The 23945-nt window shown below is 40.7% G+C and overlaps 1 protein-coding gene and 1 long non-coding RNA gene across 7 annotated transcripts in view; one reads left to right on the top strand and one right to left on the bottom strand.

Moving 5' to 3' along the window:
* The window catches only part of INO80D (INO80 complex subunit D), a 72003-nt gene extending 51627 nt beyond the window's left edge, over positions 1-20376 (bottom strand). The window contains exons 1-3 of one of the 6 annotated variants that reach the window (XM_060623157.3): positions 20274-20376; positions 1594-1686; positions 1242-1488 (exon numbers count right to left, since the gene is read on the bottom strand). In XM_060623157.3, coding sequence (XP_060479140.1) covers positions 1242-1459 — 218 coding nt within the window. In that variant the 5' untranslated portion in view covers positions 1460-1488; positions 1594-1686; positions 20274-20376. Of the gene's footprint in view, positions 1-1241; positions 1489-1593; positions 1687-19411; positions 19523-20123 lie in introns of those variants that run through there. The other 5 variants (XM_060623156.3, XM_060623164.3, XM_060623154.3 and 2 more) reach the window with 5 other exon arrangements.
* Positions 20063-22307, top strand: LOC132671838 (uncharacterized). Its single transcript, XR_013557199.2, has 2 exons — positions 20063-20176; positions 20331-22307. It is a non-coding gene; the product is annotated as an uncharacterized LOC132671838 (long non-coding RNA).
* Positions 22308-23945: the final 1638 nt, after the last annotated feature.

Genomic DNA, 23945 nt, shown 5'->3' with positions numbered 1-23945 from the left:
ATTAGAAATTCTCAGAGAGTATTCCCAAATCACCACATGGTGCTATACTCATTCTGGTGAGGGCTCTATCAACACAAATTATCTATTTCATCCTGAAAGTGTAAAAATTGTTCACCATGACATATAAAATACATGGTTTCTTTTCAACCAATGTATGCAGGTGACAATTGCTTATGTATAGGAACAAGGATATATATATATATAAATGTGTATATATATATATATATGTGTGTGTGTGTGTATATATATGTATATACATGTGTGTATATATATATGTACGTGTATATATATACGTGTGTGTGTGTATATATATATATATATATATATATATACACACACACACACACATACATACATATTTTAAAGATAGAAGTAAAAAGTTCACATTTTCTACCTAAAGATAACAAGTATTTGAAACTTTTGGGAAAATAATCGTGTTATCTCCCTGTGACATCCTGCAATGATCCACATGGTTTCTGGAGAAGTGAAGAAAAAGAAACATGAAAAAGAGGCTATAAGAGGAAAAAAAAGAGATTATATGGGAAATAGTGTGCATTTTCCTAAGAATATGAATGATGAATAACCATCATAAGACTCCTCTAAAAACACCTCCATGTTTAATTCAGCCAGGTAAAAATTCACAATCCTAGTGATACAGCCTACTCATACTAATGAAAATATCATTTCTCAATTATAGTAAACATACTTTATATGGAACTCTTTTAACCAAAAGAGGCAACATTATAAAACAATGCCAAACACTGCTTAGAAGTCTGATAGAAAATAAATCTAATTCAAGTAATCATTCTTTTCAATAATTTTCAAGAAGTACATACCCTTTGCTACCTTTCAAGCACAGATTTTAAAATTCCAAAATTATTATTGTTAATTACAACACCTAAGTAGTTCCTATAATTTCTGTTGTTTAAGCAGATTTCTATCAAAATCAGGACTTACTTTGTAGGACTGCAAACCAAACACAAGCTACAACTGAGGGAAAAATTCTTTTAAAGTCTATTGCATCAATAAAAACACTCAAACATACTTTTCAAATAATTCCCCAAGTTTACTACCCCATTTTTTAAAAACTGCCATCTCTCATCTTTAGAAGCATTCCAAGGTTTACTTAGATTACCCCTGGAACTCAATGTTTAAATTCACCACATTAAGAAAAAAACAGACAAGAAAAATTCCAAGCCTACGAATTAAATCAAAGATGGATTCCCACTATTAGCTCTTACCTACGATCCTCTGATTTGGGGATTGGGTTGGTGCAGCGTTGGCTGTTATATTTGGCCACATATTCACATTGCTTGAAGGGGGCAGTCTTGTCCTCCAGAACGTGTCTGATACAGAAAGCGTAGCCGTTGAGTCGCCGCTGCTTGCACAGTTTGGGGCTATATGAGCACAAGGGCTTATTGTCAACCTCAGAGAAGTGTATATGTTTCCCTTCATACATCACGTGACTCTATTCCTTGTGAACATCAGCTAAAAGACCACCACAAAAAAAGAAACCCAAATGATAAATCAGAGAGTATAAGGCAGATTTAAGTTGAGAATTTCACTGAGGGACTTCTGGCCCCACAGCCATACCTGATTTTAAATCTTCTGCACCATAGCAATGTTAAGAGAACCCCAAGGATACCACAGTTTGGAATGCTGCAGAATCAAGATGAAGCAGATTGTCTACAAAAATATCAAAAGGCCTAGTTAACAAATAGGAACATGAAAAGCTTGCTCACCTGGGAAGTGCAATTCTAGGATATCACCCTTCCTAATGGGATGGATTCTTCATTGTAATCCATCATCCCGACATTAAATTCAAATAATAAGAGACATGATAAAATATCAAGTTACCTTATCCCTCCAAATTGAACTAAATAACTTTTACTCTGGTTAAGTGTTGTAAGTACCTCAAAGTTACAAATGTCATAAACAGATGTCATAAAGTGGCAGGTCTTTTTTATTTCATTACTGGTGGCTGATTGCTACATCTGTCTTCAGAGCCCAGATCTTTTCACAATACCAGTAAGAATGAACCTACAGACCTAAAACTTCCCTCAGAAATTCAACATTTTTTGATATGTTGGCAAAATATTTGGCAATTTGCAACAAATGTTCCTATGAAATACAAAAAAAAGGAGGTAATTCCTATTTTAAAAGTCAATTACCCTGTAATATTTCCCACATTTATCCCATCCAAACTATAAACTTCTTGAGCCCAAAGGCTCTTCACCCAATACACTGCTACCATTCAGTGCACTGCTATCCATAAATGCTGCTCCCAACTACACTAAATAGTCTAAGAATCATGACTTCTAAGATTCTGGAGTTTTAGTAACAAAATGCAAGTTAGAAATCACATAATGCCCACTACCTCTCTACACACAAAATGTCCAACAGGAACATTTACATATTGTAACTCCATATAGTCTACAATGAAACTGAATCAACTGATTTGTCAAGTCAGGACTGTATGTGGGCTGATGTGGTCTAACACTTTCTCCAGAATCCAAAAGTCACCCAGATGGCTGATGAAATAGCTTGGATCCTAGCTACAGAAAAACTCAAGAAATACTCTCTTCTTTACAAAACTGAATAGGAAATTCCTTACACCAATAAATGACAAGATACATAAATAGTTAAAGGACTCAGAAGACAGGTTTGCCAAAATCTGCTACTTTCGGTGTTACCTTGAACAAATAATAAAAGCTCAGTTTTCTCATATGCAAAATAGGGGTTAATAGTAGTAGCTATGTTACCATCACGTTGTTCTAAGGATCAAGTAGATAACAGAGCACACAACCCACTAAGTCTCAAGCACTGAACAAATAGGAGTTATTAAAAAATGTCAATGCTGGGGCGCCTGTGTGGCTCAGTTGGTTAAGCTTCCAGCTCCGGCTCAGGTCATGATCTCATAGGTTGTGAGTTCAAGCCTGCTTGGAATTCTCTCCCTCTCTCCCTGCCCCTCCCCCACTGGCTCTTTCTCTCAAAATAAACAAACTTAAAACAAAAAAAAAATGTCAATGCTCTCCCAAGAAGACATCCAGATGGCCAACTGACACATGAAAAAAATGCTCAGCATCACTCATCATCAGGGAACTACAAATCAAACCCACAATGAGATATTACCTAACACCTGTCAAAATGGCAACATTAACAACTCAGGCAACAACAGATGTTGGCAAGGATGCGGAGAAAGATCTTTTGCATTGTTGGTGGGAATGCCAGCTGGTGCAGCCACTCTGGAAAACAGGATGGGGGTTCCTCAAAAAACTAAAAATAGAACTACCTATGACCCAGCAGTTGCACTACTAGGCATTTATCCAAGGGATACAGGTGTGCTGTTTCGAAGGGACACATGCACCCCCATGTTTATAACAGCACTATCAACAATAGCCAAAGTATGGAAAGAGCCCAAATGGCCAACGATGGATAAATGAATAAAGAAGATGTGGTATATATATACAATGGAGTATTACTCGGCAATCAAAAAGAATGAAATCTTGCCATTTGCAACTACATGGATGGAACTGGAGGGTATTATGCTAAGTGAAATTAGTCAAAGACAAATATGACTTCACTCATATGAGGACTTTAAGAGACAAAACAGATGAACCTAAGGGAAGGGAAACAAAAATAAAAACGGAGGGGGACAAAACAGAAGAGACTCATAAATACGGAGAACAAACTGAGGGTTACTGGAGGGGTCATGGGAGGGGGATGGGCTAAATGGGGAAGGGGCACTAAGGAATCTACTCCTGAAATCATTGTTGCACTATATGCTAATCTGGATGTAAATTTTAAAAATAAAAAATAAAATAAAATTTGGGGAGCCTGGGTGGCTCAGTCAGTTGAGGGACCAACCCTTGCTTTCAGCTCAGGTCATGTGTCTCCTGGATTGTTTGCTGGAGCCCCCACGAAGGCCTCTGCACCAACAGTGGGGAGCCTGCTTAGGATTCTCTCTCATCCCCTCTCTCTACCCCTCCCCCACTCATGCTGGCTCTCTCTCAAAATAAATAAATAAACCTTAAAAAAATGTCAAGAGGTTCCTGGGTGGCTCAATCAGTTAAATGTCTGGCTCTTGGTTTCGGTTCAAGTCCTGATCTCACTCTTCGGGAGTTCGAGCCCCACGTGAAGCACTACACTGACAGTGCAGAGCCTGCTTGAAATTCACTGTCCTTCCCCTGCTCTCTCTCAAAAATAAATAAAATAAAAACTTTAAAAAAAATTTTTTTAAATAAGAACTTTCCCTTTTCACTTTATTAGGATACAAGGAAAAGTTGTATTAAAAAATTTAATTTAACTGTCCTAAAGGTCTAGATGTTCAGGGCAGGAAATATTTCAAAGCAAACTCATGCTGTTTCATTTTTATACTCTCTCTTTGGCTTGCTCATCCACCTGGTCAACATAAATATTTCATAAATTAGTTCAAGTAAACCTCTGTGAACTTCAGGGGGAAAATACACTGGATATAAGTGAAAAAAGTAATTTATAGAACTAATTTGATTGTCATTGTGAAAAAGCAGCCAATGTATCTAGCTGCATGAGAATATTTTATAAATAATAGAAAGAAAGGACACCTGGGTGGCTCAGTCGGTTGAGCGGCCAACTTCAGCTCAGGTCATGATCTCACAGCTTGTGAGTTCGAGCCCCGTGTTGGGCTCTGTGCTGACAGCTCAGAGCCTGGAGCCTGCTTCGGATTCTGTGTCTCCCTCTCTCTGCCCCTAACCCACTCGCATTCTGTCTCTGTCTCTCTCAAAAATAAATAAACATTTAAAAAAATTTAATAAATAATAGAACAAGACTGAGGGCAGGGATGGAGGGATATGATGGACCACCTTCACTTTTAAGACATATTCTAGGTTAACAATCACATCTGTGTAGATTGATGATTTCCCCTTTCTTTCCAATTTTTATACATCTTTTTTTCTCTATTTGAATTGGCGAGAACTGCTGGAATGATGCTAATAATAATGGCAACAACTGTTACTCCCGTTAAATGAGAATTGCTTACCGTCAACAGTAGGAATAATGCAAACTTTTTATAAGACATATTTCCTATCATGTTAAGAAGTATCAAGTAATTCCTATTAAGAGTTGTTTAGGGGCACCTGGGTGGCTCAGTCGGTTGAGTGTCCGACTTGTGCTAAGGTCATGATGAGCCCTGCGTTGGGCTCTGTGCTGACAGCTCAGAGCCTAGAGCCTGCTTCGGATTCTGTGTCTCCTCCGTCCTCTGCCCCTCCCCTGCTCATGCTCTGTCTGTCTCTCAAAAATAAACATTAAAAAACAAATAAAGAGTTGTTTCTTTTTTAAAATAAACTCAGAACTGATAGATAATTTTACCAAATTCTTTTTCAGCTTCTCAAGAGAAAATCATTTTTCTCTTTTATACTTTTAAAAACACGACACTTAGTATTTCCCATTAGTGATGTATTTAGTATTTCCTGATTTCCTGATACTTCATCCTGGGATGAAGGCAACTTGGTCATCATGTATTATTCTTTTAATGAGTCACTAAATCACACTTGCTAATTTTTAGGATTTTTGTAATTTGAGACTGGTCTAGTGTTTAGTTTTTGTGTGCTTTTTCAGAATTTGGTATCAAAATAATATTTCAAAAAATAACTTAGAAAATCTCTTTTCCTATGTACTAGAACAAGTTAAAAAGCACTGCAGTTATGTTTCTTAGAAGGATGCCTGGGCCTCGTGCTTTTTTGTGTAGATCAGGTTTTCATACTTACCTGCACGCAATTTAGCAATAGGACCACTTACATTTAATTTCCTAAATATCCGTGATGCATTCTCTTACTCTGCGTCTGTTCATACACAGGTGACTCGTGCTTTCTCCCTTTGCTCATGATTAGGCTCAATGGGGGTTTATCTGTTTAAAACTGTTACCGACATCTTAAAAGAAAGGTTCAAATCTCTTAGATTTATTAATACCTCCAAGTATGTTTTCTAAATCCATCAATTTCTGCTTTTATATTTGCTAATACCTCCTTTCTGCTTCCTTTCCATTTTATTATTATTATTTTGTAACTTCTTGGGATGAATTCTTCTCCTCTATCATTCTTTTCTTTAGTAATTTACTTATATCTATGAATTTTCCGCTGAGTACGACTTTAGCCATATTCCGTAAGAACACACAGAATTCTGATGATTGGTATTACTAGTTGATTCGGATTTGATTTTTCAATTTTTCCTTTAGCTCAAGAGTTGTTTAATTGTCTCAGCTGGCAGAGTTTTATGCTTTCCTTTGCTTTAGTTCTAGAAGAATAAGGAGAATATGGATATATCTCTGCTTTTTGGATTTGACTGATATTTTCTCTGGGCTGTAATAGGTATGCTTGAAAAAGTATTCATTGTTTCCATGGTGTGCTGTTTGCTATTCCGTATATCATGCTATTACCTTTTACTTTTAAGTTTTCTAAAGCACAGTTTTAGATCATGGGTCAGCAAACTGGCTTAAAGGACAAATTTGGCCCACTACCTGTTTTTGTAAATAGTTTTACTGGAACACTGTCCTGATCATTCATTTTACATGCTGTCTATGGCTGCCTTCACATCGTAATAGAGCTGAGTAGTTACAAAAGAGATCGTATGGTCATGACACTTACTCACTAAATCAATCTCTAAAATATTACTTGCTGGTCCCTTTTCAGATGCATCTCTTAATGGATATAACTTTTTTGTCCCAATCTGTCATTTTCTTCTAATAAATGAGTACCTAATTTATAATTTTATATTTATTTACATGACAAATAGTTTGTCCTAATTTTATTTTTTTGTATTGCTTTTAGCTTTTAATTTTAATTTTTTTTAACGTTTATTTATTTTTGAGACAGAGAGAGACAGAGCATGAACGGGGGAGGGTCAGAGAGAGGGAGACACAGAATCTGAAACAGGCTCCAGGCTCTGAGCTGTCAGCACAGAGCCTGACGTGGGGCTCGAACTCACGGACTGCGAGATCACGACCTGAGCCGAAGTCGGCCGCTCAACCGACTGAGCCACTGAGGCGCCCTAATTTTTTATTAAAAATTTCACTATATAGTCTGTTTTCCTGGAAGATTTATAGTCTGTGTCCTTTAGATAACATCTCTTCACTCCACACTAAGAAAAGAAATTGGTATATGATTGACCCTCTGAATAATGTAAGAGTTAGGTGCACCAACACCCTACATAGTCAAAAATCTATATATAACTTTTGACTTCCCAAAAACTTACCTACTAATAGCCTACTGTTGACTGGAAGTCTTACTAATAACATTAAACAGTTGATTAACACATATTTTGCATGTTATATGTATTATATACCGTAGTCTTCTCTATTTTCATTTTGTAACTACCCAATCTCCAATTTTTCCCTTATATTTCTGTACTGCCATAGTTTATAACATTATAATATTTACACTTACATTTATCTAATGGTAATCACTAATCCTTTTAACTTAGTGTTCAATTCATCTATTAATTCAGTAGTTTATAATACAGTCACCTCCCTTCTCCAGCCTTGCCCTGCACCCTGCAGGGCTGACTTAGGAGAACTACGCTGTGCTTTTTCTGTTTGGAAATATGTGTCAATTGATATTATGCTTACACGATAGCTTACCTGGACATAAAATTCCTGGGTCATATTTTTTTGGTCTAGTGACCTTGTGTATTTTTTTTTTTTCCATTTTGACTTAATAATAAGTCTTTACATTTAAAGATTAGAAACCATTCTAGAATTTCAAGTCTTTTATTAGGGGAAACTCTTCCTTAATGTCTTGATAAGTTCTTTCTGCTTCAATGATTCTATTCTTCAGGGGTTATCAATTATTGGTATGTTAGATTTACCGTGCTCCGTATCTATCACTCCCTTTTACTTCTTCCATTTTGGATTGCTCAAATCTCTCAAGCTTACCTCCATTATTCCCAACAAGAATGTATCTGCTGCTTTGAAAGTGACCTTCATTTCTATAATAACTACGTATATATTTTTTCTTTTGTAACCTGTTCTATCAGCTCACTCTTACCTCTTCCCGTTGTCTTATCATTGATTTCTTGAGCTTTGTCTCCTCTTTAAACTCCTGCTTCAGAGAAGCCATCTCACCCCCAACTCCACACACCACCTGTCACCATAGGGAACTATGTTCCTAATTTTCACTTGCTGGGCTCTTTCTGGAAATGATTATCACCAACACTCTTCCCTTGAAGCTTGACTCAATGCTGAACTTGTCTCCCCAACTCAGAGGCCCAAAGGCCATAGATTTTCAGGGGATGATAATGCAGGCTTCATTTCTCTTCAGTGGACCAAGATCAGCAGCTGTAAGGATACGTGCTTCGAGTTTCTCCTCTACTCTAAACTTCTCGCAAAAACAGTATCACTGCAGTCCGTAATTCAGCCCTCCCTCTGGCCATTCAGGGAGCCCAATGTACATACCAACTCTGCCATTCCACATATGCAGGTTATTGGTTTTGCTCCCAAGGTGTGTCAGCTATTTGGGAGAAACCTGCATCCTCACTTTCCCTGAGTTCACGCTCTCCCGGCATGCTCTTACCTTGACTCAATTTTCACTGCACTTACCAGCACTCATTCACTTATTCTGGTTATAAGGTTTTGTTAGTTACCAAAGAATGAGTTGCTTTTGTTTCTCATGCTCCTTGTTACTTCTAGTTGGTTTGAAGAGAACAAAGATGTCAGTACTCTTTATATTTTAAAATTCTGTATGGTAAAATATATCAAAATAAAACCAAAATCATAAAACAAATGTATTACCCAATTTTTTGTAAGAAATCCATTGCTTCTGTAATCAATTATTTCTTTATTTTAAAGAATCAATATGCTATTTAAAAAGTTAATAAACTTGGGGCGCCTGGGTGGCTCAGTCAGTTAAGTATCCAACCTTGGCTCAGGTCATGATCTCATGGTTTGGGAGTTCAAGCCCTGCATTGATTGGGTTCTGCACTCTCAGTGCAGAGCCTGCTTGGGATTTTCTTTCTCTCTCTCTCTTTCTCTCTCTCTGTCTCTCTCTCTCAAAATAAATAAACTGTATTTATTTAAAAATAAATGGTTAATAAAGTTGATTCAATTCATTTCACTATGTGAAATCCACACGACTCTAGCTTTAATGGCAAATATTTACTAATCACTTGTGAAAAGTTCATCATTTTCTCAGAAGCTGTGGAAAATAGTAAAAGACACAATTTTTAACTAATATAACACTGTGTTAACTAAATGGAATTAAGATAAAAACCTAAATTTAGAAAAAAGACATAATTTTTGCCTTTAGATGATATCGCCTATGAGACAAGATGCATTCAAAAGGAAATGTACAATTGGAGGCCCTCATGACAGCTGAGCGGCCCAGGCTCCTCTAGTCTCATCAAATCTAAGAAGCTGCTCCCTCTGTCTAGAGCAGTGGACATCTTCCCTGTTCATGCTCCCATCCGGGGCCAGACCTAGTCCAATCCTTCAGAAGCCAGCTTAGTCATGGCCACCTACAGATTCCCAAAGGCTGGGTTAGGTACATGCTCCTCTGAGGTATTCCATGCATTTCCCTGTTTCAGTGATCATCACATTCCACTGTAACTGCCTATTCTGCTGTCTTCTCTCCTAAAAAATAAGTTCCCAGATGGACAAACCATTTTCTGTTCATCATTATATCCCAGGGCCTGGCACAGTGCCCAGAAGTTAACAGGTGCTCAATAAATAGGTGCCGCTTACATAAATAGCTTCTGTGACAGTAATTCTTAATTCCAGGTGGTCTACCTAAAACAGAGGTTACAATTCACCCAGGGATCATTAAATAATTTAAAATCACTAAACTGGCACTTCGGACAGTCTATACAGTAATTTCTAATAGCCACAGTCATATACCAAGAGAAAGTATAATTTAGAAACTTTAGGGGTGCCTGGGTGGCTCAGTTGGTTAAAAGTCCAACTTTTGCTCAGGTCATGATCTCACAGTCTATGAGTTCGAGCCCCACGTTGGGCTCTGTGCTGACAGCTTAGAGCCTGGAGCCTACTTCAGATTCTGTCTCCCTCTCTCTCTGCCCCTCCCCCACTCGTGCTGGCTGTCTCTCTCTCTCTCTCTCTCTCTCTCTGTCTCTCAAAAATAAACCTTAAAAAAATTCAGAAACTTTAAAGTTTTTATGAAGTAACATCAAATAGATATCATATAAAGTGGCACCCAATGTCTATTCAGCAAATAATGTTTAAAAAATAAGTAAGAAAGGGGGCGCCTGGGTGGCTCAGTCGGTTAAGTGTCCAACTTCAGCTCAGGTCATGATGTCACAGCTCGTGGGTTTGAGCCCCGCATCGGGGTCTGTGCCTACAGCTCAGAGCCTGGAGCCTGCTTCCGAATCTGTGTCTCCCTCTTTCTCTGCCCTTCCCTTGCTTGCGCTCTCTCTCTCTCTCAAAAACAGATAAAACATTTAAAAAATAATAATAATAAATAAAGTAAGAAAAAAGTGACCTTGTAATTTTTCTGTAAGTCTAACACTATTCTGGGATACCTGGGTGGCTCAGTTGGTTGAGGGTAGGGCACTTGAGAGCGTCCAACACTAGATTTAGGCTCAGGTCGTGATACCAGGGTCATGGGATCCAGCCCCACTTCTGGCTCCCCTGCAAAGGGCTCTGTGCTGAGCGTGAGGCCTGCTTGAGATTCTCTCTCTCCTTCTGCCCCTCCCCCACGCACTTGCATGCTCTGTCTCTAAAATAAAAAGAAACAAAAACCAAAAAAACCCAAAAAACATTTTAAAATAATAAAAGTAAGAATGCCTTCAATTCTGCCAATTCAACCTTTTTTTTTTCTTTTTTTTTTTTTTTTGAGAGAAAGAGAGCTTGCCCACGAGCAGGGGAGGGGCAGCATGGTGGTGAGCACCCTAAGCAGGCTCCACACTAGGCCCAGAGCCCCACAAAGGCTCCATCTCACTACCAGGAGAGAACTCGAGGCAAAATCAAGAGGCCAACACTTAACCAATGGAGCCACCCATGCACCCCATATTCAGATTCTTTCTAACGCAAAGAATTCACTGTCTACCCACCTGCCCTCTTCAGTATTTGCCACAAGGTGCCAAAGCTCTTGCCAAGGACCTCTAAGACATTACAGAAAGGTGTTTAATTTCGACATCTTAGAAACAACTTCTACTTAACCTTAATTTTTTTCTATCTACCTGTGATCAATTTCTCTTCCCATTTCTTTGATTTGTAATATTTTAAAGTTCCACTAAAAACCAACTCTATATCATTCTATGTTTTGAACAATCAACGCTTCACCAATTTCAAATCCCTCTTTTAAATGCTCAATTTAATCTTCATACTTAATATTTCCAATTCCCTAATGTCTTCAGACTCACTTTATATACCATAAAAGGAAAGAATGTTGGAGGAGAATGGCCCTGTGCTTTGAAATCTAGCTTCCTTCTGAATGGATTACTATTTAATATCAAAATCACTTTGTCTATAAACTGGACACAACTCTTCATCTGGTCTTCTCTACATTAATGGATTTTTAATTAAAGAAGAAATCATAACAAAAGCACTAAAGTAGATCTCAGAAAAAAAAGAAACCTATTTTTTTTTCATTTTTGACATGTAGCCTCCTCCAACTGACGTTATTTACCCCTAACTCCAAAGGTGAAGTCCACATAGCCTTCACTCCTTAACATTTGTTGTAAGACATAAAGAGAGGAAACGTATAAAGTCCACATGGTCTTAACCAAATTATTACTGTCTAATCCATGAAGAAGAAAAACTATACCTAAACTCTATTTTTTAACACATGATCAGTATCACTTGAAAAAGATAAAAAAATCCCAACCACACTCAATTTATTGACAGCGAGAGTAGATATTATCTTCTGCTGTGAAAATAACTTGTTTGGACTGTAAGTGGATCTGTGCTCCCTTAAAGAACACAATGCAAGTAACTGAACACTAGAGAGCAGAATATATGCCGTTATTTATTACTAAAAGGCAAATGTAATCACTACTGAGAATAGTCTCACAGAATTAGTATTTCCACAGCAAACAGCAAACATATCCACATACTGGAATTCAAGAGTGGGAAATAATGGTTAGGTATAAAATCTTAAAACAAACAAACAAACAAACAACCTTCCTCGATATTATATTATAATGCTGAGTTTAACTGGAAAAGAAAACACTTCCTTTCCATAGTTTCTTCTTTCAAATACAGCGGAAGAAGATATTAAGCAGGGAGAAAAGACAAGCCTTTAACAAAGCAACCTATGGCCCTTTCAGTCTTCCCACAGCAACACATAAACCAATCTGACCAAAATATGAACATTATTCTCTTTGGGACTGCCACTGTACCACATCCATGCGGAAACTCTGCATGTCATTACTGTTCTTTTGAGTCTCGTGTTTCAGAAGCATGTTCATTTCACTGCCACAGCAGATTCCCCTAATTGCTCTCTGTAATTGTATAGTTTAGCCCCTTTTAGGAGCCTAGACTTACGACATACCTTACAATTTTTTCAAATCGAGCACTTTAATTCCCACAATGTTAGCTTTCTTAACGTATTTAATACAATGAAAAAAAAAATTTACTTATCCCTGAGTCCTATACTTTCAAGGCTCAAAAAACTTTTCTCCCCATGCTATGCTTTTTAAAATTATTTTTGTTATGATGGGGTTTTTTTGAGAGAGAGAGAGAGAGCGCAAGCACATGTGCATGAGTGGGTGAGAGGGGCAGAGGGAGAGAGAAAATCTTAAGCAGGCTCCACACCCAGCAAGGAGCCTGAGGAGGGGCCTGAACTGATCCCATGACCCTGGGGTCAGGACCTGGGCCAAAATCAAGAGTCAGACACTCAACCAACCGAGTCACCTAAATGCCCCTTAAGCTTTCTTTGAAGTTTGTTTTTTTTTTTTTAATCTTTTAATGTTTATTCACTTTTGAGAGAGAGAGTGAGTGGGGGAGGGGCAGAGAGAGAGGGAAACACAGGATCCGAAGCAGGCTCCAGGCTCTGAGCTGTCAGCACAGAGCCTGAAGTGGGGCTCGAACTCACAAGCTATGAGATCATGACTCACAAGCTATGAGAACTCACAAGCTATGAGATCGGACGCCCAACCGACTGAGCCACCCAGGCACCCCCGAAGTAAGTTTTCATTCAACTTCATGGAGCACAAAAAGGTAGTGAGATACTAAACAGATAAGTATACTGATTAAAAAAAAAAAAAGAAGAAAAAACTAACATCGCACACAGCAATGTGAAACGCGGTAAAATTAAGACTCGGAAATGAAAATCTCCCCGCTGATGTGATCTGAAAAGAAAGATCAGTGAGAAAAATTGCCTATCACCCCAAAACATAAACGATATTCAGCATAAAGTTCAAACTAAAATACTCGAAAATAAACCAAATAAATGCTTATTGAACATCTATTATGTGCCAAATACTTTGCTGTACAAATGAGTCTGCATTATGAATTTAAATTAACATGGCCCTTAAGCTAGTTGAATTCCTTGGCTGATTTATTACAAAGGGAAGGACAGTTCTGTGGCAGGTGTCAGTACCCTCGGCTCTAGCGCATGTCAGAGATGGTGCTCCAACCTGGTTCTGCTAAGTACTAGGTGTGTGACCTTGGGCAAGTTATTAGGTTCCAGTTTTCTCCTATGTAAAAGAGAGGACTATAATAGTATGCACCTCACTGAGTCCTTCAGGAGAATTAAATTAGGTATTTCATGAACCGTACTTAGCATGGTACCCAGCACATAGTAATCACTTAATCTTAACTACTATTAGAAGCAGTAAGAAGTAGTTTATTGGTATTATCATTTTAATCTAGAATCTGCAGGGCTAAAATGCACTCTCCAGCTGCTAGTGGTTTTCTGAATGGTACAGTGTAATTCTCCATTAAGTCAGGGCCTCCCACCTTCTTGGAGCTAGAGTAACAGAATCCACTAAGAATAAACCATATAATCTACATTAAAAATCCAGCGTTAAAAATATTTTCTATGTTCTATAGAGTCACTATATCCTGATATTCTCGTGACGCGAAACATCAACTCAATGAGCAGTGCTTGATTTGGCTGCAGCATTGATGAGTTCCACTTAATAAACCTTTACAACAAAGGCTTCTGAGTCCCTATGCAAGCCACGGTCACACTCCATTGTGACAGAAACCCTATATTGCAGGACCAGAAGAAAAACTAAGTTATAGCTATAGTCCTCAAAGTTCTTTTGTTCTAAGAACCTGAAACTAATGGCCTCTTTGTTGCTAAATTCCACATACACTTTTCCATCCCTATTTTACTTAACCTCTGCAGTGTTTCACACTGTTGACCACTTTCTCTTTCTTGAAAAGCTCTCCTTTCTGGCAGCTCCGTGGATTCCTTTCTCTTGCTCCCACACTTAACTGTCAATGTTCCCCAAGACTTTCTTATTCTTATTTTGTAGGGATGGATGCAAGGTGAAACGCCTAAATGGGCCACAAGGGTGGGACGGGGACAGACTTTGCTCCTCTAAAGGTGGCTGACTCAAACCAGTTCTAGCAAGTTGTTGTGATATTAAAAAAAAGAAGAAGAAAAGAGATAAATGCAGACCCAAGGTTTCTAAATCTTAGCATTTTCAAAAGGCAAGAATCCAGATTTCCCATTAAGTTGTTAAAATAGAGATGCGTGACCTCAAGCAAGTCACTTTATAAATCGGTTTCCTCATCTATGAAATGGCAGTGATAAAGTCACAAATTTTACATAAAGTGAATAAAACAAAACATTTCTACAGCCCCTCGTTTTATCTTCCACTCTACATCTACCCCAAGACTACAGGTTATGATCCCAAGTTTAGTTTCAAAACACATGTACGAATCGTAAACACCTAAATGCATTCTTCTGGAGAAGAATCCAGAGTCCATCAGATTCCCCCCAAAAGACTTCAGAACCAGACTAAGCCAAATGTTTCTGCTTCTACAGCTTTAGCTGTCATCTCCATGACACGATCCCCAAATCGACATCTGGCCAACCTATGCAGACCACTTTACCTCTGTGACCAGCCTGTCCCCTGACTTGTCTCCATCTCCACTGTCATTCCCAACGCCTCAGTTCAAACCTTCCATCTCTTCTTAGCAGCTTCCTCTCTGGTCTATTCCAGTCTTGCTCTCCTTCACTCCAATCTTTGTACAACTCAGATCCTCTGAAACGCAATAACTTCTTTAGCCAAAGCCCTTCAGGGTCTGCTCACGAATGTAAAAGCAATCTAAACTCTGGAGCCCATCACTTAAACTCCCAAGGACCGGACCAGGCTGACCTCTCCCCCTCCCACTATTTATTCCTATTCCTACAACTCCTACAATTTGCAACACAGAATACTCTTTTGTCCTCAGGCATTTATTCCTACAAGCAGGTCCCACCTCTCCGAATGCCTTTCTAACTCCTCCCATTCGCTTAGGGCAGAAACCCTAAAAGTCTAGAAACCCTGGAAAGTCCTTCTTTTCTTTGAGGCTTACCCCTAGGCCAGAATAAATAGGTTCTCTTCCTCCAGGCTAATCTATCCCTTATCATTTAATGTTGTAAATGTCAGCCTTTCCCCTCACCCCCCCACCCCTAGACTAAAAACTCCTCAAGGGCAGAGAATGTGTCGCAGTATTACAAGGCCACAGTGACCAAGAGGAAACTAGGTAAATGAATGAAACAGCACTGGTTCTGGCAACTTCCACCATCACCCCAGGTAAACATCCCACCCTCCTAAGGTGAGCCCACCAAAGTCACAGGCTTCCTCAAAGTTCTGCAGCCCACACACACACACACAAGCAGGCAGGTAACTACAAGGCTTTCAAGGGAGCAGCTGGAAGTAAAGTAAACCCGCTTTCGATGCCCACTGGAGTACTTACCAGTCCTTTACATCTGCCAACTCACAGAATCCAACGGCTAGACCACCATCAAGCTGCTGAAACTTCTATGAAAATCCTGCTAACTTTTCAGTGGCACAAAAAGGTATTTGCCCCATGAAGGCAATTATAATATTCTATCTGTACTCAAATACAGTATCAGTATTAAATTCTTAGTATTAGTAATACATACGGAGCCAAGAGCTTCTTGACATTGTAAACACACCCATAATACGAAGAATCTTTAGAGGAAAACATTATATAAAAGTCACGCACCATTTTAAAAACTATGCGCAACTCCTCATTTAACTGTCACGGCAACCCTATGATAAAGGGATTATTATCACCCCTTTTCACAGATGAAGAAACCGAGACTTAATGAAATTAAGTCAATTGGTCCAAGTCACGTGAGACTCCAGGCCGGTCTGAGGTCAGAACCCAAACACTTAACCAACACGAAACTACACAACACTTAAATGCAAGATCCTAAGATTGAGCTGCGTGCACATCCAATCACACAAGGAGAGAAAACACAACCAAAAATGTTAACAGTGGTTATACCTCTGAGTGTGATAGACAGGGCCGAGTGGGGTGAATATGAGCTAGAATAACTTGTAGTCAGAAAAAAGCAAACAAATAGAAGAAATGGTATTTAGATGGTTTAATAAAAAAAAAAAAAAAGGTTAAGGTGGGTTAGGAGAATAATTAATGAGCACCTACCAAGAGCCAAGCACATAGGCCATCTCATCTAATCCTTACGCCAAAAAATGTTCTATTTCCGTTTTACAGATAAAGAAACTAAACATTAAGTAACGCTCCCAGCGGAAGAGCTGGGATCAGAACCCAAAGCCCAGTCGAAATGTGCCTGACTGCAGGATACCACACTACAACTAAAATTTAACCGAAAAGCTGTTCAAAAACAAATCACATTCTGGGAAAGAATCAGAACCAAGTAGCCTGGCGTAATAAGTGCAAGGTGAAAAAGAACAGAGGCCTAAGGTTTTAACTTGAAGCTTTAGTCACTAGTTATCTCTGAAAGTGTCTCAAAGAGCCAGAAGCATTGTCTAAAACTAGCCATCACAGGGAGGACTCTGGGACAGACCCGTACCTGATGGAGTGGGAAGGAGATTCCATTGCTGTTTGTTTTGCAAAGCAGAGTCGTATTAGCATAAGTTAAATGGACTTAAATGTGACTCCATTGTCAAAGCAGCAGAGTATCTGCTTTGGGGACAATTTGCTGCTTCCAGCCCAGACTCACCCATTCATCTATTGTTTACAAGTTCCCAGGTGTGTGGGGGGAGAAATGAGGTGTTACAAGTCTGAGACTATTGCTAACTGTATTCAGATATAAATGACCTCTCATTACCCAGAACTACTGTTCCAAACCTGGACAGTGAGAGCGGCTAACCCTTAGGGAACATCTCTGGTAAGAATGAATGGATCAGCACTTTTTTTGACAGGACATGTTTGAATGCTCTGACTTTGAAATTTTAAAATCCATATAAACTACAATCTCATTTCTCTAAAATAGCAGTAATATGATTTACTGAGGAAAATATCTGGGGTGGGGGCCTACACAAATTTCCTTATATAATCTTTCAGAAGAAATAAGATGTGATTATTTCACTTACAAGTTACAATAAACACCTACTTTTGAAACTAAATATTTAATAGTGAAACATATATTAATTACCTTAGCAATCTAAAATTAACTCAATATTTGCCCTGAAACTCTTATTAGTTTCAAATAAAATACAACTTTTAAAAGTGTCAAATCTTCCACTCCTTCAAGAATAAAGTAGCCCATGACACAATTAGATTAAGAAATTTCTGTAGGTTTGGGACAGGGTGGGAAAAAGCAGAAAACTCTGGGATTTGTATATACAGTTTTTGAAAGCTTGGGAAAGTGAAGTCTATAATATACCTTAAAGCTAGCAAATTATGGGGCAAAGATTTTTTTTTTAATCCTAAAATGTTCTAGGAAAAGAGACTCACTGAACGATTTCTTCCATCCAACATGCTCTAAAAATAAGGGCAAGCTATAATAGAAGTAACAATTCTGAGTACACAAGTACATGAAAACGTCCAAGTCAATAAGCAATTTCAATGAATCGATAAAGTTGAACCACCATTAAACGTAATTTGCATTTTTGTATGAAATCCATGCCTCAAATATCAAGCTTTCCTTAAGTAAAATGCTAAATGGCTGGATATCTATCATTGTGGAGAAACAGGAGTTTTATTTTAGGCAGACAAAAGGAAAAGAAAGACACAGAAGAATCATAGGAGGAGTCTCACTTCCACGCCCGACAGGAGTCAGACCAAGTCATGGGTGATCCATAGCTCTGCTCAAGTGCCAGCTTCTCACTAGGTAACAGTGCTGGGGGGGGGGGGGGGGGGTCTGTGTGGTCAGAATGTGGAACACCTCTGCCCATGAACGACAGCCTGATACCGGGCAGGACACACACACAGACACACAACATAATGGCCTGGATCCGCTAAAAAAAGAAGGGGGAAAAAAAAAAACAAAAAACGAAAGAGGAAAAATAACTTGCAAACTTTTGCCCACACCAGGGGCTGGCAGTGGGGGCAGGGAACATTTAACATTTCCACTTCCATACTAGACGACAACCAGAAGGTGGTTAAGTGTAGCCACAGGAAACATCCCATCCCTGAAAACCAGGAAATCGAGATCTGGAAATTTAAGTTTTTTACTTTTTGTTTGTTTGTTTGTTTTTGCAACTTGCAAAGCTCGTGGCACCAAAATAAAACTAAAATTGAACCCGTTTAAACATAGGGGGGAAAAAAATACCAAAACCACACTGTGTCAGCTACGTTCAGTTCCCTGAGGGCTCTTCCACAGACCCTTCTGAGTTGTGGCAATAACAAGTTTCCTTAAAAATCCCCATTTTTCGATGTCTAGGGTCGGACATAATATCACATCAATCCAAGTAGTTATTGTCACAATAAATAAGCCACTCATCCTTAAACTGTAGACCTGGTTTCAGAAGCTGCCCTGCCCACCTCCTCTCCCTCCTCCTAATTTTTAATGCTTCCAAGCGTTCTGACAACCAGGGTCTCCCCCCTCGGGTTCCGTTCGTGTGTCTGATATACCAGACGCTGACCAAATAGGACAGGAAACTCCCACGTCTGGGGGCTGCTCCAGAAATCCAACCCCCGCTAATGACAATCTCCTCACCGCTCCCTTCGTCTTTCCCTGTGCGGGGACCGTCCAGGAAAGGGGGGCTTGAGACCCGGAGGAGTCCGAGAGGAAAGGAGGGGGCGTGCTTAATCTGAAATGAACACCCCCGGTTTCTGGAGCAAAGGCTAAAAAGGCGATTAGGAGAGCCAGCCCAGGAGAAATCCCACCTGAATTTACCTCCTCCTTTCCCACACCAAAAGCCCAGTCACTAACTAATAAGCTGAGAAAATTCCCTGGAAAACTTTTCCAAACGGGCAGAGAGGGCCCTCTCCCCAGCCTGGGGGCTCCTGGGGAACCGGCAGGAGTTTGCAGCCCGGGAAGGGCTCGCGGGGGAGTGGGGTGGGGCGCGGGCGAGGGGTGCAGGGGCGGAGTACCTTCAATGGACAGGAACTGGCAAAGAGTTGCAAAATAGCCGAGTGCTCTCCTCCACGCCCTCGGGGGTCGCGGGCGCTAGGACCAGGGCTCCCCGAAAGGAGGGCAACCCCCAATTCGGGCCTAAAAGGAAACTTTCCGGGCCGCGGCTGCACCTGACTCCTCGCCGCCCCTCCACCCCACCCCACGCCCGCCAGGCCGCCCGCCCCGCCCCGGCCTGGCCGCCCAGAGCGCAGAGGGGAATAAATAAATTCAACTATTACCGGAATCGAGGGTGGGGGGGCGTCGGCGAGAGACCAGGGGGAAGGGCCGGGCGGGTGCCCATTCCCCACTCCTAGGCCCTGACGCCCCTGTCCCGGCAACCCGGGCCTGCCGCCCCGCGGGGGAGCCTCCCGGCCGGCGCACGATCGGGCCCCGCAGCGCCGCCGTCCCGCCCGGAGGCCCCGGGGGAGCCGGAGGGGCGCGCGGAAGCCCGGGGTGCCGGGGCAGGGCGCGGCCGCCGCGGGGCCCGCCGGCCCGAGGCCTAGCCGGCTCCCCCCCAACCCCCCGCCCCGGCCCACACCCCCACCCGGGCCCGCGCAGGCCGCGCCGCTCGGCCGGCTCGGGCCCCGGCTGGACCCCCCGCCCGCCTGCCGCCGCCGCCGCCGCCGCCCGTGGGCGCCCCCAGGCCCTGCGGCCCCCAGCCCCCGCCACCCCGGCGCCGGCCCCTCTCACCCTTTCATTCTCTGCCCGGGGCCTGACGCGGGCCGGCGGATCCCCGGCCTCACGTAAGCGCGCTCGCCGCCCGCCCTGCCTGCGCGGCCCTGCCCGCCGCCCTACGGGAGCCCGGGGATGTGGGCCGGGCCTGGGGCCGCCTCTGCTTACCTTTCAGCTGCTTTTTTTTTTTCTCCTTCCCCCCTTTTCCCTCGGCCGGGCTGACAGATCAGAGTGAGAGGCGCTGGCAATGGACTAGGAAGCTCGGCTGCCGCTGCTACTGCTCCCCCCTGGGCTCCGGCGAGAGCCTTTCCCTGTCAAGCAAGAGGGGTGAGGATCATATTTTTATTTTGGAAACTAAAAAGTGCTCCCAGGGTCGGTGATTATTAAGGGGAAATCCCTGAATATACTCTCCAGCCAAGAAGGCAGGGCTGCCGGGGCTGCACAAGAAGAGGCAGCAGCCTCCTACAGCACCACTACAGGCACTGCGAGGACATAACACCAGAGAGCCGCTCCTCTGCCCTCCGAAACGACAACTTTCCTACCATCTTGGAGGCAGAGGAAAGGGGGGCCGGGGGGAAAAGTGCACCCGCTCCCGATAAAGTGCAAATTTCGACTTCTCATCTCTGGAAAAAAGTCCATACCGGCCGTCTACACTGGCGCCTGGGGGAGAAAGCAGGGAAGAAACTGGGGGTGCTTGAGAAACGTTTTCATTCGCACCTCGGGGGAAAATGTTTCTGCATCTTCTGATGGAAAGAAATCTTTACAAGACACAGGTTTTCCGGTGATTATTGTTTTCTGTTTCCTATGTGATTTTTTTCCAGGTTGGTGGCAGTGGCATTTTAATTTTTTTTTCAGGCTAATAATGCTTCTTCTCCGTTGCGGATCCAAGTTCTGTGTCTGGTGGTCAGTTTATAAATTTGTACTTCAAGAGACTTCATAGCCACTGTATCTTATATTGGTCTATGGATATGTTTTTACATGCATATTTGCAAGTCGCTTTCTATATAAAAATTTGTACTATATATTCCACTCAAAACTGAGATTGCCAAAAGACAATTGTTAAGGGATGTCTTTTGTCTCCTTGTCTCAAAGCTATGTAAATAAAACCTGACTGTCCAGAAAGGCATGATACAGCTGTTTATTTTTCACAGTGCCAATAAAGGCAGAGATCACTGAGAGGTTAAATACAATTTAAGTATAACTGAGCACGTTTCTGAGAATAATCCTCATTCTGTTATGGTCTACCCATGAAGAAAGGTTACTGTAAAACTGGAAATAGACTTGAAAAGACAGCTTTAGATTTTCTTTAAAATTGCTTATTGAGGAAATGTGCTTATTCTACCCAGATATTTGATTTTCTAATTAGATTCTTTAGGGGTTAGATCTTTGGTGCATCGCACATGTTGCTGTCCACTTTCTGTGTCACAGAGTGGAAAAATGTGTGTTTTTGTTAGAGTTGATATGTTGTTAGTTCTTAACTTCCAGTGTGCTGCCAGCTGTATAAATCACTTTTAATATATTGCAGTGGTTGTCACAGACCTACTTTTTTTAAATGAGCACAGCTTAGTAGATAAATGGGATCAAAGTTACCCAAAGCTGAGGTAGCACCGAGATCCGAGAAGGGTACCTCCCACTTGCAACAATTCCCATGGACTCTTACTGGAGGAGAATAAGTTACAGAGATATTTTCCTATTTTTGCGAAGAAAGAGAAGAATACCAGAAAAATTATCAGAGGAACTTCTTATATGTTCTACAGGGAATGATGAACTGAATCTTGTACTAAAAGTTATTTTTCTGACATACGTTGGCAAACCGAGTGGGAATGGATTTGTGATGTTAGTGCCTTGAATCAACAGAATATTTAATTTCTCTCATTTAAAATGTATTGCAAAGCATTTAGAAATGACTGATGACTCCACTTAAAAATGTTTATTTTTTGAGATGCCAAATTTAGAAGAAATTCCCATAAGGTTAAAGTGAGTTCAGATAATGCATGTATCAGATAATTATTATTTTCATGTTGACCCCATCTTTGTCCTCTAAATTTGAATACAGTACCTGAATACTTTGGGTTTTCTTTTTGTGGCCTTTTATTTTTCTCTGTAGTAGAAAAATCTGAAATAATTAAGGTGTAAAGTTAACAGATTCTTATCATCTTGGAAACCTCAATTGTGAAGTTGTGTTCTATGTACAACTTTTTATTTTTTTATTTTTTAATTTTTTTTTTTTAACGTTTATTTATTTTTGAGACAGAGAGAGACAGAGCATGAACAGGGGAGGGGCAGAGAGAGAGGGAGACACAGAATCTGAAACAGGCTCCAGGCTCTGAGCGGTCAGCCCAGAGCCCGACGCGGGGCTCGAACTCACGGACCGCGAGATCGTGACCTGAGCCGAAGTCAGCCGCTCAACCGACTGAGCCACCCAGGCGCCCCTTCTTTTTTTTTAAAAAAATTTTTTTTTTTTTTTATGTACAACTTTTTAAAAAACATTTGGAGAGCAAACACATTGGTTATAACAAGGAAATTACTTCTCTTAATGTGGAACTCTAGTGGACTCAAAAAACAGGTTTTTGAACTTGTTCCTATATATGATGTGACCTTATAGGTATGCTTTACATTTTCAAGAAATTAAGATGTGTTCGCTTTAAGCTGACTGCACCCTTTTATGCAATCCCTCTTGTGACACCCAAACTTATTTGTGTGATAGGGATATGGGATATGGTGCATAATCTTAGCATCTCAGTGTCTTTCTCTTTATAAAGCTTGACTTGTACATGGCTATAATCCATGATGTTTATCCACCAGCTGAGCTAAATAACCCAGACCTGGGGAATTACAGCTTAACCAAGAAAGAAATCTCACTACATTTTGCAATATTGGTGAATTTAATTGGCCAGTATTTCAGGTGATAATTGAATTCCTTTTAGGTGCTATGTCTCCCCAGTTCCTAGATGCTAAAGGTGCTAACAAAACTACTGACATAATTAATCTTAAATAACCCTATTTTTGCTCAATAAAATTCCCAATATTCAAATCTGTCTAACATTATTGAGCACCTAGTGCATTTTGGTAACCTTGTTGGACACTTTATGTATGTGCTCTCATTTAATACCCAAGAGCTCCAAACAGAGTTATTTTTCCTTCTTTTCTCTTCTCCTTCTCCTCCTCCTCCTCCTCCTCCTCCTCCTCCTCCTCCTCCTCCTCTTCTTTTTCCTTTCTTTACTTAAATACTGTTGGGATCACTTCTTGGCCCTAAAACTTACTAAAAAGATTTCAAATTCTCCTCTAGAATTTCCAAGGTGCCTGCCACAGCTCTATGTTCTGGATCTGGAAATGCTAAATTCCTGCCATGTGCTCTGTGCCAAAACCAAATGTTGAGTAGCCAGCAGTTGGAGCCCTCTTCATCAGTGACAAGTGGCCTAGCTCACCTTCGTGAGCTGGTAACTAAGTCTCTCCATTGTGTTAAAGAACGCAAAAAGATATAGTTGCCAATTGAAATAGCACTGTGATTGAGAGACTTCCTCTTGATCCTGAAAACTAACAGTATATGTTGTAAAGTACTAGCATAATTGGAAATGCCACCTGTGGTTGTCAAGTTATGCTATTTCATAAAGATCTAGTTAATGGATGACAGTGCATCCATGAATGCCAGGTTTACCTTATGTGATACGTGGAGCAATAGTGTCTTTTATTTATTCTGTTAATTTCGGAAGCCTTAATTTCACAGTTTGGCCTGTAGGTGAAGTAGGGAATGTTTGCCTTAGTATTTTTACTATTGGAATCTTTAATTGATCTGTATTTTGGTATTAATGATTATAATTTTGTAAAAATTAACCACCT

The sequence above is a fragment of the Panthera onca genome, chromosome C1 (assembly GCF_046562875.1).
Source record: "Panthera onca isolate mPanOnc1 chromosome C1, mPanOnc1 haplotype 2, whole genome shotgun sequence".
NCBI classification, from domain to species: Eukaryota; Metazoa; Chordata; class Mammalia; order Carnivora; family Felidae; genus Panthera; species Panthera onca.
This window is presented reverse-complemented; position numbering and strand designations above follow the sequence as displayed.